General features: G+C 41.6%; 1 protein-coding gene across 1 annotated transcript in view; it reads left to right on the top strand.

Annotated features, from left to right (window-relative positions):
* Positions 1-14,826, top strand: part of SEMA5A (semaphorin 5A) — a 179,568-nt gene that overhangs the window by 106,794 nt on the left and 57,948 nt on the right. Inside the window, exons 11-12 of the mRNA XM_060253773.1 lie at positions 9,211-9,418; positions 14,255-14,372. Of these exons, the coding sequence (XP_060109756.1) occupies positions 9,211-9,418; positions 14,255-14,372 (326 nt within the window). The remainder of the gene's footprint in view (positions 1-9,210; positions 9,419-14,254; positions 14,373-14,826) is intronic.

Below are 14,826 nucleotides of genomic sequence, written 5' to 3'. Positions count from 1 at the left end.
CTAGCATTCCAAATTACATTACATTCAAGTATTCATTACATTACAATCTACAATGCCAAATAAGAAATTTAAAAAAATAATAAAGAGCCCTCCTAGAATGAGGTTAGCATATGTAGTAAGATGAGAAACCAATATCCCTGTTAAATCCTGGTGGTTCCATTGTTCTGAGTGTAGTAATAACTTGTAACTCAGCAATTTCCCTTTCTAGTCTGTTCCTGAAGTTCCTTTGCAATAAAACAGCTATTCTGAAGTTACACATTGAATGTCCTGGAAGGCTGAAGTGTTCTGCAGGTTTCTCAGTCTTGTGATTCACCTTTGGTCTTCTCGTGCAGCCCCACATTGGAATGCAGTTGCGCGGGCCAGTTATGAGACATTTTCTTCCTTGCTCAAAAACTCCAAAGAAGGGGTGCCCTGCTCTTTTTCAGAGCTGACGCATGCACGGGATTCCTGCCCAACATGTCACATGCTCAGTTGGCAGGCACCCCCTTCCCTCCGTTCCTTTTTTGTTCTGGTCTCTGTACAATGAGCCCAAAGAAAAGGTCTCTGTGGCATTTCATATTTCTGACCTCAGTATCTCCTAGTAAAGACTTCCATTCAGGCCACACCTTGTAAGACTGAAAATCTATATAGAGCAAAGCAGGACTCCTGTGTCCATGAATCAACCACTGTCTTCCTTAATCATGGATGCTTTGGGAAGACAGTTTTATACCTCTTCCCCTCACAATTTTTGATTAGCAATTTATCAAGTGATTATGGGAGACGACCAGCGTTTCCTCTGGAAGAGTCTTTCCTAGTACCAGGACAAATTGCCTGAGAAATCCAAGGCCCCGGCTAAATTTATCCTGTCCAAATGATTAAACTCTCAAAACAGGAGATTAACGTAGGCAGACAGGCATCAGCCAGATCAGTGGCCTCTGCCATAGTTCTCAGGAGGCACTCACGGCTATACAACACTCTCTCCCTCTGAAGACTCTCTGTATATTTGAGGAACTCCCCTTTCGGGAGTCAATTCTTTTTTCACAGTCCACAGATTAGTTCCTCTCCACTAAGACAACCGCCAGACAGCCAGATCGCTGACCGTGTTTTCATCAGCTCCAGTTCAGAGACCTCTCTGTAAGGGTCAGAGACAGCACCATCAGCCGTCACTTGTGTATCCTTAGTGACCTTTCCTGTTGTCCACTTTTCAAAAAGAAAGGGTATCCATGGCCAAGGCCTGCTCAACAGAATTCTCAGAGGGATTGGGGTCAACTGCCAGTAAAGTTCTGACTGTCTGCCCCAGTGGTTACAGATGTTCCCAGTAATAAGGATAGGCTGGCACAAGTAGCAGAGGTTTGGTAGATTAGTTCTTTAAAATTTTGGAATTTAGAATGGTCTCTCTTCTATGGTGTGTGGTTTATGGTCCTTGATTTAGGAAAGGAAAGGTCCCCTGGGCAAGCACCAGTCATTTCCAACTCTGAGGTGACGTTTTCACAATGTTTTCACAGCAGACTTTTTACGGGGTGGTTTGCTATTGCCTTCCCCAGTCATCTACACTTCCCTCCCAGCAAGCTGGGTATTCATTTTACCAACCATTTTACCGGAAGGATGGAAGGCTGAGTCAACCTCAAGCCAGCTACCTGAAAACCCAGCTACCACTGGGGATTGAATTCAGGTCGTGAGCAGAGCTTAGGACTGCAGTACTTGCAGCTTTAACACTCTGCACCCCAGGGCTCTTTCCTTGATTTAAAGAATGCCTATTTTCATAGTTCACCAATCCCATAGGAATTATTTACGGTTCAGACAGGGCTCTTGACAAGTCACCGATGTTCCAGATAACAAGACCCTTTATTATTTCAAATAGGTTCATTTATTTGAGTTAGGTTAGGACTATCATCTGTCAATTTGGTAAGAAGAATAGAGAAGCAAAGCAAAGCAGGATCTTTATAGATAGGTAGGGGCCGTTACCAAATGGTTGGCAAAATTCAAAGTTAGGAGTCACAGGGTTACAACAATATTGTAAATCTCACTACACAGGCTTCTACTACATACTTGGGAACTGATAAGGACCTGGGAACTAGGAGCTGTCACACCTCACATGGATGGACGGTGGCTCAGTGGTAGAGCATCTGCCTGGGAAGCAGAAGGTCCCAGGTTCAATCCCTGGCATCTCCAAAAAAGGGTCCAGGCAAATAGGTGTGAAAAACCTCAGCTTGAGACCCTGGAGAGCCGCTGCCAGTCTGAGAAGACAATACTGACTTTGATGGACCGAGGGTCTGATTCAGTATAAGGCAGCTTCATGTGTTCACATTCCTGCTGAAGACACAACACAGGAAGAGCAAGAGCAATAAAATACGGACTGTGCGATAAATACTCAGGGGCTGTAAATACTCAAGAGAGATGGATGAGGGACTTGACATTCCGGTATGTGTCCCTCCCATTTGATCTTGTTCCTGCACCAAGATTATTCAGCAGGTGAGGAGCTGTAGTGGTGATGCACTTATGCGCACAGGGTTGCTCTATTTTTTCATATCAAGATGATTAGCTTTTTGTGGCCCCCAGTTGTAACCTACTGAGTGACCATGTTTACAGTGCCATTTCTACCTGTCTCAGGTTAGACTTAATGGTAAATTGGGAAAAGTCTTGCCTTGAACTATCTCGGTGAGTACCATTGATTGATGCCGCTCTTGATGCTACCACAGGGAGAGCTATTTTGTCTGCAAACAGGGCTAAAAGCATTAAGACAATGGTGTTAAGCTGTACTAGAAAATGTTGGCACTTGGCAGCCAATGAAAGCAATTTTGTATCTATTAAGACTAATGGGTGATCCCATTAGCAAGATTGCAAATGCAGAGCTTGCAAATTTGGTTTGTTAAGAGGTATGACCCTAACAAACATTCTGCAAGGTGCTGTTTTTTGATACCTAGGGTGGTGGTTAGGTCACCATCCTTGATTTAATTTCAACCCATTGGTTCTGGTCCAACCTTCTGGGACAACAGAAAAAACACTCTGCACCATCCTCTGTATGACAAGTACTTCAAGTACTTGAAGATGGTGATCATATCTCCTCTCACTTGTCTCTTCTTCAGGCTAAATATACCCAACTCCTTCATTCTTTTCTCATAGGACTTGGTCTGTAAACCCCTCACCATCATCATTGCCATCTGGACACAGTCCAGCTTGTCTATATCCTTCTTAAAATGTGGTACCCAAAACTGAACACAATACTCCAGGTGAGGTCTAACCAGAGCAGAGTAAAGCAATGCCATCATTTTGCATGATCTGGACACTATACTTCTGTTGATACAACCCAAAATTGCATTGGCCTGCTGCAGTGGCCCCCAACCTTTTGGCACCAGGTACCGGTTTTGTGGAAGTCAATTTTTCCATGGACCAGTGGGAGTGCTATAGTTGTTGCTGCTCCAGGCTGCCCTCATGGCCACACCCTATCCCTGCCACCCGCCCCCCCCCCCCGATAGAGTTCTTTAAATGAGTAGGCAAAGGTCTCTGCCTCATTCCGCAGCCCAATTGCTAACAGGCCACAAACCAGTACTGGTTTGCCACCAGGGGGTTGGGGACCCCATAGTGTATCACACCGCCGGCTCATGTTCAGTGTATGGTTCACTAAGACCCCTAGATCTTTTTTGCACATACTACTGCTAAGACAAGTCTCCCCCATCCAGTAATGATGCAGTTGATTTTTCCTACCTACATGCAGAACTTTACATTTATCCCTGTTAAAATTCATTCTATTTGTTTTAGCCCAGTTTTCCAGCATGTCAAAATCATCCTATATCTTGTCTGAAACGATTTCTTTTAAGTCACTTCAGTTCAGTTCAGTTCAGACCTTTATTGGCATAAGAGCAATAATGATTCACGATCAAAAGTAGATACAAAGGCCTGAAATATAGTCAGAACAATACATAAACAATCAATTAAAATAGCAGCCAATAATACTAATCGAAAGTAGACACTCAGCAATTAAAATACAGTAGTATGCCTAGATAAAATTTTATAGGCTTCTACTAAGAAGTTCGCAACACATGCAGTAATATGGGGATTAACGTCTTCTAAAAGGCAGGACAGAATTTTCCTTTTAGTAAATACATTGTGTTGGAGATATTCAGCTAAAAATTGTCTACGTTGTGAGGCCAGGAGAGGACATTCTAAAATAATCTGGGATATAGAATCAAGGACTCCTAATTCCCATGGGCATAATCTGTTTTGGAGAGGTATCTGTCTAAACCTACCATAGAGAACTGTTGATGGGAAGGCATTTAAACGCGCCAAAGTAAACGTCTGACGATGGAATGGGGAGTCTAAAGTAAAAAAATAATGGGTATCTTCCCATGTCTTTGGGGTATACCTAAATTGTCTGCAGAGCAAACAGGGGGATGTGAGGGGAACACTTTTTGGTATTCGTGATCCATATTGTTCTTAAGATATATAATTCTTCACATAAGAAAAGAGTGTCCCCTCAATACCAAGTTTTTGTCGTTTGTGGGTAAATGCAGAGAGCCACGTAATGCTGTGCCTGTCTTTCATCAGGTAGTATAATAAACTTCCTGAATCCGTTCTGAAAGGAATTTTTAACCGGAACTTAAAAGCCATAATCCAGGCTCTGGTTTCTAGAAAGTGTAAACCTAGCTCTGCACAAATGGATGAGTAGGGGACACATTTGGGAGCACCTAAAATCTGATGGCAGAATGATGATTGCACAGTCTCCACGCAGGGAAAGGCAGGGACTAAAGGCTCCATGCAGGGACTTAAGTCACTTGTTTTCCAGCCAAGGCCTCTGGAGAATCTGTTGTGTGGTGCCTGATCTAGGTTTGGTCAGGTGGAAAGTACCACCTTCTGATTCCGAAGCAGATGGGCAGATTTCATGATAGAGAAATTAGACAGGAGCCAATATTGCTCGTTGGTTCTTTTGTTCTCAGACAAAATTGAGTTGCATCTGATTGAAGCAGGAGCTTCTCTTCTGAATGATCATCAAATGCACAAATACAGCTATTAAAGCACAGGTCTAAGGAAATCATTTGGAGGGGTGCGACAAAATAACCATAATTACCCTATTTGGTGTAGTATAAGCATTTCGGTGATTTGACAAGGAAATGTCAAAATTCTTGGTTCAGAAAAAACATACATCTGACTGTCTCCTAGTATCCTTGAGATGGAATTAAAGGTGCACACTCTAAATTTCACAAAGGAAATTTAAGTGAATTGTCACTTAGCATGATGCCCATTCAAGTCTCTGAGGAGTTTGTAAATGAATTTAATTATACACATGTTTTTGTAGCCTGTGTATCTCTAATGGATCTTCATACTTTATCACTGACAGCATGAAGACCACATTAATTTTTCCAAGGTTTGGAATGACACCTTGGCTCAGCTCAGAAATGATGCACAGCATGGACATATTTTGGCTGAAGTTAGTTTGTGAAACCAGGATTCAGTTCACAGCTGAACTCTTGGTTTGCTTTGACAAAGGCTAGGTGGCCATCTGACAGCAATGCTAATTCTATGAATTTAGACAGATCATGAAAGGGAGGGCAGGAAGGGCTGCATCAGTGCTTAGTTCTTGTGGCTCCTTCTTACATGCCCAGGAAAATACTGATCGCCACTTCGTGGTCAGACAGAAATTTGCTATAGGCCAGTTTGTCCTGGATCCTGGAGGTTTTTTGCCATCTTCTCGGCATGGAGCAGGAGTCACCAGGAATGTGTGGGGGAGGTATTTGTGAATTTCCTGCATTGTGCAAGGAATTGGACTAGATGGCCCTAGAGGTCCCTTCCAGCTCATAGCACAATTGAGTAATTTGTTCGCTTTCACAGATGTGGACAAAGGACATATTGTTTCCAATATTTCCATCATGTTATATGAATGAGAAGGGAATGTGAGTTCTGATTGGATACAATTACACTTCTTAAATAAAAAGGATGTTAAGTTTCCATGTGGTTTCACTTACAAATTATTGTAAGGTCAATAGACTACTGAGAGGTTTAAAAATCCAGAAGGCTCCTGCGCTGTTCATTGATAATGAGGACTTTAGAATTGTGGGTCTCAATTTTCAACAAATGTTCTGTGGATTTTTATGTTGTTCATCACTGAGAAATCTATTCAAGAATCTGAGAAATTGAATTCTGAAATTAGTGCCATATAGAGCAAAGACTGAAGGAGATTTCCTCTTCAAGTACACATGACCAGTGGCTTTTAAGAACATAAGAGAAGCCATGTTGGATCAGGCCAATGGCCCATCCAGTCCAACACTCTGTGTCACATAAGAACATAAGAGAAGCCATGTTGGATCAGGCCAATGGCCCATCCAGTCCAACATTCTGTGTCACACAGTGGCCAAAAAATTTTATATATATATATATATATATATATTGAGACCAAACTTTATGGAATTCAAGGTGAAGAAATTCAGTAGGGATGCCAGGGACTATGCCCAGTCTAGGATCTGTAATTGTTGGTCATTAACAGCTACAACCAAGAAAAGGGCGTCACAGGTTGATCCAATACAAACATTTTCAGAATTAGAAACCATAGCCGGGGACAACTCAGCTACTACATCAGAGGAGCAGGTTCGTCTTAGAAATACCAAGAGGCCTGTGAAATGAGACTTTCCCCCAATACTGCCCCCAACGCAGGACCTAGTGGTTAATCTTTTCTCCTGGAATCTCACACCTAATGAAAAGCATGTTCACAGTCTGGGTTTAGGTTTCATGACAACTCCAAAATTGATTTTTTTTTTCTGTTAATGTGTGTGTGTTAAGTTATATTATGATTTTTTTGGGGTAATACAGGTCTGTATGAGCAATAGATTCCATCCTAAATCTACATTCATTCCCATTATAAATTACCCTGCTTAGTCTGTTTTTGAAACACTTGTGCTGAGGAACATTACTAGGATTGAGATGTCATATAGTCTGAGCTGGAATACTTTCTCACTCCAGGATCTTAGAGCTTTAACAGATCTAGCAAATGATGAGACTGTAGCCATCAAACAAGCTGATAAAGGAGGCATTATTGTCATTATGAATGTGACAGATTATCAACAGGCAGTCATGCATCAATTGAATGACAAGTCTAATTATATTGCCATAAATACTAATCCAACAGTCCACATTTCTAGATGGATTAAAATTACACTGTAGGAAGTTTTGTTGATGGAATACATTGATGAGTCAACATTTGAATTTTTATGGAGTCAGCATCTGAAGATCCCTGTCTTTTAAGCATTACCAAAAATCCATAAATTGGGAAATCCTCCCCTCCTCAGGATGTCACATTGAATCTGGCTCTATAGTAAAGCATTTTTAGAAGTTTCTGGACTTTTTAACATATACCATGAAGGCAGAACTTGTCCCATTAGAGGAACCTTTGCCTAAGTGTGGCTGCTCTTCATCACTAGCCGACCCTCTCCCTCCTCCCACCTCAGCAAAGGAAAAACATGCTTCCTGGGACTCCCATAGGTACTGCTGGGTTCTGTTTGGGGTCCTAGTATGCCCTTTTTGTGATCTACACTTGAGAATGATATGTGGACGGGAATAATTTCTGGTGCTGCTATTTTTAATCAGCATTCAATTTTGGTTTGGGGATGGGTGAGGAGTGGAGCATTTATCTGCCAATCATTCATCTGAGTGATTAATGAGCTGTGACTCTCTCTTTGATTCTGATTGTTTCAGCCCAGCTTCCCAGCATGGACTGAGAGAAGATGCAGGTGCAAACAGGTGCTCATTTAAGCCACTCTCAAAAAGTCCATGCTTGGGAAGTCAAACAGTGGCAGTTTACGAAAGAAGTTAGAGATATGCTAAATCAAAAAAATTACAGTACAAGCAATATCTCATGCAATTAAAAAGTTTTAAAAGATAAAGCACCAGGTCCAGATGGTTTACCAACCAGCCCTGTTGCAGACTTTCCACCCCCATTTTGGCTCAGCATGAGTTTCAGAGAAATTTTTCTGAAAACGAGTTACTTCAGAAGAAGAGGCAGGTTTGGGGGAGTGCCCTGGAAGTGACATCACAGGAAAAGGTGGATTGTGTGCCCTGGAAGTGACATCACTTGGCCCTTGACCTGGAAGTGACACCACAGGAAATGACATAATTCCTGGTTCCACCCCCAAAGTCTCCTGGCTCCACCCCCGAATTTTAGTGGGTCATGAAGGGGGGGGAGTTTGGGAAACCCTGCAGTAGACTGTTAGTTGTATGGGGGTTGGGTGAGAAATTATTTGTATTGCTTTCACAGGTTTTTTACTGTCTTTTTTGGTGGGCCAGGTAACGGTCCATCCAAGGGTATAAAGATCTGTTCACTTCCCAGGTGAGCCAGATCTGACAAAACTCCTGTGCTTCTGTTACCTATCTGTTAATAAAGACAACCTCTTGAAACAAAGAAGCTGAGTTGAAGATAGTCTCAGAGCTGACACTTGATTGTTGGTCAGTTTCATCCAGCACGAGATATTATTCTAACTAGTTGTATTAATCTTATGAAATATTGATGTGATTAATGTCAGATTTATTATTGGATTTATATATACTTTTACATGAATTACTTGATAATTAGTGATTTATTTAATCAAGTGCATAGCTGATTTTCATAGTCTGTTTCTGTCAATTGACTTTAACCATGATTTTCTTTTGTGTTTGCTACTAAGCAAGTAAGCCACTAAGCAAGTAAGAAGATGATTACTCATTTCCTTCTAGTCTTATTTTGCCTCAGAACCATGCAGCAAAGGGTGGGGGGGCTTAATAACTTCAACCACCATTCAGGTGTGTTCTTTTGGCATTTTAAAAGACAAAAGGTATGGCTTTGAAAGCACACATCCCCCTCACCTGCTTAAAATGCTGAGAAGAAAGCAGGAGGCCTGGTTTTGAATAGCAGAACCGAGTGGAGGTTGAAGAGTTAAACCCCCTCTCGCTGCCATGTATGGCACCACTGCAAATGGAGGCTGCCCAAACCTGTGGTTTCCATTTTATGGGTGGGTATTGACTGGTATTGTGCTTAGCATCTAGAATGGCTCTAAAGATGTTGCAAGGAACTGTCTGTTTTGAGATTCAAGGAATGGTTCCTTCTAGCCGCTGGTCTGCTTCCCTCCTTGTCCGCTGCTGCACTATGGTTCATTTGATCTTCTAAGGCAAAGTGGATAGAAAATGTTACTTTGAGTAAAAGAGTACTTGTCTAGCAAGTTTTGTATGTTAGATTTTTACAGCCTTCCTCCTTTTCTGCTTGTTTCACAGACCATGGCACTATAAAGAAGGTTCTGGCTCCAGTTACTCAGACAGCAAGCAGCTGCTTGTTGGAGGAGATTGAGATTTTCCCAAAGAAGCAAAAGGAGTTTATCCGGAGCTTGCAGATTTCACACAGTCGGAGTGCTCTCTATGTGGGCCTTCAGGGAAGTGTTGTGAAGATCCCACTGAAGAGATGCCAGTTTTATAAAACACACAGGTTTGAGGAGCCACCTGGCTGACTTGCTTTGAGAGAAGTGCATGATTCAAAGAGACCTAGGAATAGGGTTTATTGTGTATCTGTGGTTTTTGTATATGGAAATGATAAAATGGCCCACCTACATGATTTGGAATCATAGCACTGAAAGAGGTCCGAAGATGGCTTGTAATGGGAATTTCTCATAGTTTCAACAGAGCCTCATGTGTGCACAGCTGTCCAGATCAGTGGCTTGGAACCTCCAACCTGAGTATCTCAATCCTTAGAATGTCCTGTAGTGTGTTTTTAAATTGATCTGTGGGTCAGGTCTTGTTCACTGCAGTAAGCTACATTGCAGCATAGTAGACTTTCTATTACCTATTAGATTGGTCTGGGGTTTTTAATTTTTAAAAAAAGATGAAATTTGTAATCTCTAAAGACAAACATACTTTTTCATTAAAAAAGAATGAAAAGGGTTTAATCCAGTCAGTTTTTTCTCTCAGCCTTGTCAATTCCCCCCCTTACTATGGCCCCATACCACATATCTTTCATTCATGCAGTTTCCACAATCCCCAGAGTAGCATTTTTTTTGAGTTTCTCAAGTGAACTCCTCATTTGCTCTTCTAGCAATTGAAAAACTGACTGGATTCAACCCAGAGTCTATGACTATCTTACTATTAGAGGTATCAGAAAATTTAAACATTGGCTGCTTACAGATGGGCAGTTTGAGGCGACACAAAAACGCCTCAGAAGCTAACTAGAAAAACGCATCCAAATGCGCACATCTGTCACCCACCCCCATCCCATACTCAGCTCATCCTCCGACGTCCTCAGAATGGCTCAAAAAGCTACCACTTTCAAAGTGGTAGAAAATTTCTGAGCCGCATGCCAGTTGCCTTTTTGGTGTTTGGACACGGAAGCATGCAAGCAAGGCAGATAGGTGGTGTGAACCCACCAATCCACTCTAGGTGCTCACCGGTATTCTTTTTTAAAAAACTGCCCAGAGTGCATGAGCGCATATGCGCATGGCCACTAAAAATGTATGGAAAAAAGAAACCCAAACCGTGCCAAGAGAATGGTGCCCTACAGCCATCTGGCCTTGTGCTGGAGCATGTGGATGGTTTGAGACGCTTCTTTTTGAGCTGGCCCAATTTGGGATACCTCCCATGCTCCCCAAACTGCCAGGTGTTAGCAGCCATTGTGTGCCTTTTTGTCTTCCATTTTTAACCACTTTATTTAAATATAAAAAAGTATTCATATTTCTGAAACTTCAGTGTAGGCTTGATTTTGAAATACTGAAAGTGTAATATACCTTGCAGTTCAATCTACAAAAAATAACAATGGTGTTAGAAGCAGATGCCATTACATTATTTTCCTTTTTCACTTCTTGTTACTGTAATATGCCAGAATCAGAATAGTCTCCAGATGTGTTATTTCAGTAGACAGTCCTAGCAATTCATCAATGGAAGTTTGGTTGATTGATTTTTTTTCCCCAGTAAAAAACTTGCATCTGTAATAACCTCAGCAATAGAATATTTGTGGGCAATGTATACATTCCCCAGAGATCTATACAAATAGCTAAAATTACCAGGAGGATTTTAAAAGTATTTTAGTATAAAACACTAGCAAAGTCTCCATCAGAGTAAAGAGCCCAAAATTTCAGTCCTTTATATTTTGTTACATATCCAACTATAGATATTCTAAATTATAGATTCTGCTCTTTTAGCAACTGGTCTGAGCAGCTGAACAAACCTTTGAGGTTTTGCTCAGATTCATTCAAAGAGGCTTCTCTCATGAATGCAGAAAAGGCTTTTATTGAAAGATCAGAAGCAGACACTCGGCAAGGGTATCCTTGCCAGAACTGGCTTAATCAAAACTGAGTACATATTCATATGCAGATGTTACAGTTCTAAGTTGTGCACCCAAAATTTGTGCTCTATACACATTTTAAAAGATTTCCAAGCCTTTACACTATCTATGTTAAGTTCAAGGTTAGTTTTCCATGGGCAGAAGCATCTGCCTGAGTCAGTCCAGTCCATTACCTTAGATACCAGATAACAAGATCCTTGAAAAAGCATCCTAAGGCTGATGCTCCCACCAGTTCTCTCCTATAGCTAACAATATTAAAACTTCTAAATAAAGTCTGGTTACACTGTGATTGCAAGATGAATAAAATATATGGTGATTACATGCTAAGGATTATTGATATAATGAGTAAATGAGCAAACAGAATACTAACAAAATACAATATGAAATAGGATTAATAGGCAAGGAAAACAATACTAGAATATGTGACTAATGAGCAAGGAAAACAATACCAAAATGCAGAACACGCCATAGAGTCTATGATCAATGAGCAAAGAAAACTATAAGACCACATGTCAGGAGACCAACCTGACATACCCATTTGTAGGAAGAAGTATAGTTTGGACTAGGGGTGTGCAAAAAAAAAAATCGGAATTAATCGGATTCGGAAATATACGGGGCCAAAATATTCGGAATACCGTATATTTCCGAATACCGGTATTTGGAATAGCCGTATATACTGGAGATATACGGCTATTTCCAAATATACGGCCCAGTTATACCCTATGGGCCATTGAAATCAATTGCAAAATAAGGTATATTGGAAGCCGCCTGGAGGGGACCTGCAGGGGACTCCCCCCTATGAACCCCCCAAGTCCCAAAAAGATTGGGCCAGGGGTTCCAATTCTAGGGGCACCCAAAGAGGGTGCCCCTATCCCACCATTATACCCTATGGCCATTGAACTCAATGGCAACATAGGGCATAATTAGAGGCTACTGGGGGGCAGGGGGTTTGAGGGAGAGCCCCCAAAACTGCATGGAACCCTCAGACTCCAAAAATAGCTCTATAAAAACATGAAAGTGACCCACCCCACACACCACCCCCCTCACACCAACCAGAGGTAATTAAAAGAAACCAAAACATGACAGAAAGAAACTTAACTTTTAACCCCCCCCCCCAAAAAAAAACAGAACCAGGAAAAGAGACAACAAGAGAGGATTCAAAACCAACAGTAACAGATCCAAACAAATCCAAAAAAAGGCCAACAAACTCAACTGTTAAAAAACTGAACTTTTTAACAATAAAAAACCTCAGGCCAAATCAGTCAACACCCCCCCCCCCAAAAAAAAAACCAGAACCAGGAAAAGGGACAACAGGACAGGATGCAAAACCAGCAACAAGAGATTCAAACAAATCCAACTGAGAAAAAGCCAACAAACTCAACTGTTAAAAAACTGAACTTTTTAACAATAAAAATTAGGCCAAACAGTTCCCCCCCCCAAAGAACCAGAACCAGAAGAGAAAAGGAACAGCAGCAGCACAACACAGCAGCAACAAAGCAAACACAAAATCCTTTTAAAACAGTAAAAAAACTTGACTTTTAACAAAACAGGAACTTAACCAACCCCTCCCTCCAAAAAAACCTTCACTCTAACCCCAAGAAATCCAAGCCACCCAAATCAGGAAAAGTAAAAGGACATTGCACTTTTAAAAGTCCTCTTACGAAAGTTAGACTCTTTAAAAAGGTTCTCTGACCTTACACAGAGCAGTTTCAAAAAATGCCACTGCTCTGTGATTGGCTAGAGAACAGTGTTTACTTGGATACCCAAGTGAACGAAAGAACAACAATGTTGCTGATGGCTGGGGGATTAGCCCAGCCATCAGCTACACAACAGCCCTTCAGAGCATGCATTTGCAATGCATTTTGCAAATGCATGCTTTGGATTGGCTGCTGGGGCTCCTCTCCCCCTCCTCCTCTCTCCCTGATCCTAGGGAGGCTATGGGAGAGGCGGGAAAAGGCTTCCAAAGGTGAGAAAGGAGGCAAGCAGCTTCCCTGAGGCTGCAGAAGCTCCTTTCCCGCCTTTTACATTGAGTTCCATATACTTCTGAATATTGATTCGGAAGTATATGGGGAGTCGTAAACGGCTCCCATGTAATGCCTTCTAATTGGATTCGAAAGTATACGATGCCATATACTTCTGAATCAGAGTATTCGGTGGTTTATTTGGTTCAGCCTAGTTTGGACTTTTACACATCTATTAATTTTTTTTATTGTAGTCTTATTATTTCCAGCAACTAGAAATCCACAGAACATCTTCTAATAGTAGATGTTACAGACCAAACCTTATTTCGTTTCTTTAGATATCAAAGTAAAATCAAGGATGTCACTCAAACTCTTCCAGACAGAAACTGAAACACCAGAAAATTTCCATCAGTTGCTTGCTATTAAACATACACAATTTCAGCATACACAGATTTAGATCAAGAAAAATGTTCAGTGGATTAAACACATACACCTGGCACCATTATTCTTATGTCATCAGCAGCTTTATGAAGCTGCTTTTAAGTAAAAATCAATACTCTGGAAGATCCAATTTCATGAGAGACATCCATATCTGTTGTGGCCTTTAAGTCTACTCATTTCCTGCTGGTCGTATGAGAGGCATAACAGACATTGAAAACACATAGGAAAGTGAGCTATCCTTCTGCAATGGAGAAATTTACAACAGACTCAAAAACTCTCTCTCTTTCTTAAATCAACACATCCCCACATTTAGCTTCAGAATTGGGGAAAGAAGACAGGTTTTTGCCCCTCAGGGTCAGCACCCAGGGCTTATGTTCACTTTGGGGAAATGGAGAAGGAGGGCCATTACAACAGCTTCTCCTGATGGTTGAAAGGAAGGGGGATAAGAGGAGTAGGCTTAGAGAAAGGGGAAACTTTTCACTCATCTCTCCCTCTGCCTCTTGTCCAGTTAAGAAATGTCAGCATTTCTCCAAGCACAGATGCATAGATTATCATGCTCCAGTTCGATGTTTTGGGTTTTGTTTTTCAGCACGTGTGTCGGATCCCAGGATCCTTACTGTGGCTGGGATCTGGTGCTGAAGAAATGCACACCACTAGAAGAAAGCCTGAGCATGAGCCAGTGGGAGCAAAGAATCACTGCGTGTCCAGTAAGTTCCAGAGCGATCCTTCATCTTCCTCACATCCCCCCCCCCCCCCCCAATCCTTATGACCCTGGGAGTGACATTCAGATTACTCAAGTTCAGAACTAATTATTCTCAAATAATGTCAGTTGAAACTTTTGTGCTCTTAAGCCTGAGTTACAAGCTTAATCTTCCTCTCTGTTCTTACCCATCTGTTGTAAAGCTGAACTTATATATGGATAGTTAAATTTGTCACCTGTTGTATGACATATAAAAATAGGCTGTTGTGTTAGGTGAGTTGCTGGTATGTACTGACATGTAGGGGAGGGCCATGATTCATTGGCAGAGCCTCTACTTGGCTTGCAGAAGGTTCCAGGTTTAGACCTCAGCACCTCCAGTTAAAAAGACCAGGCAGTAGGCGTTGTGAAAGGCCTCTACTGGAGGCCCGAAGAGCTGCTTCCAGTCTGAGGAGACAAGACTG

The sequence above is a fragment of the Heteronotia binoei genome, chromosome 14 (genome assembly GCF_032191835.1).
Source record: "Heteronotia binoei isolate CCM8104 ecotype False Entrance Well chromosome 14, APGP_CSIRO_Hbin_v1, whole genome shotgun sequence".
NCBI lineage: Eukaryota > Metazoa > Chordata > Lepidosauria > Squamata > Gekkonidae > Heteronotia > Heteronotia binoei.
Note: the sequence above shows the minus strand (reverse complement) of the source record. Positions and strands in the feature narration are given on the sequence as shown.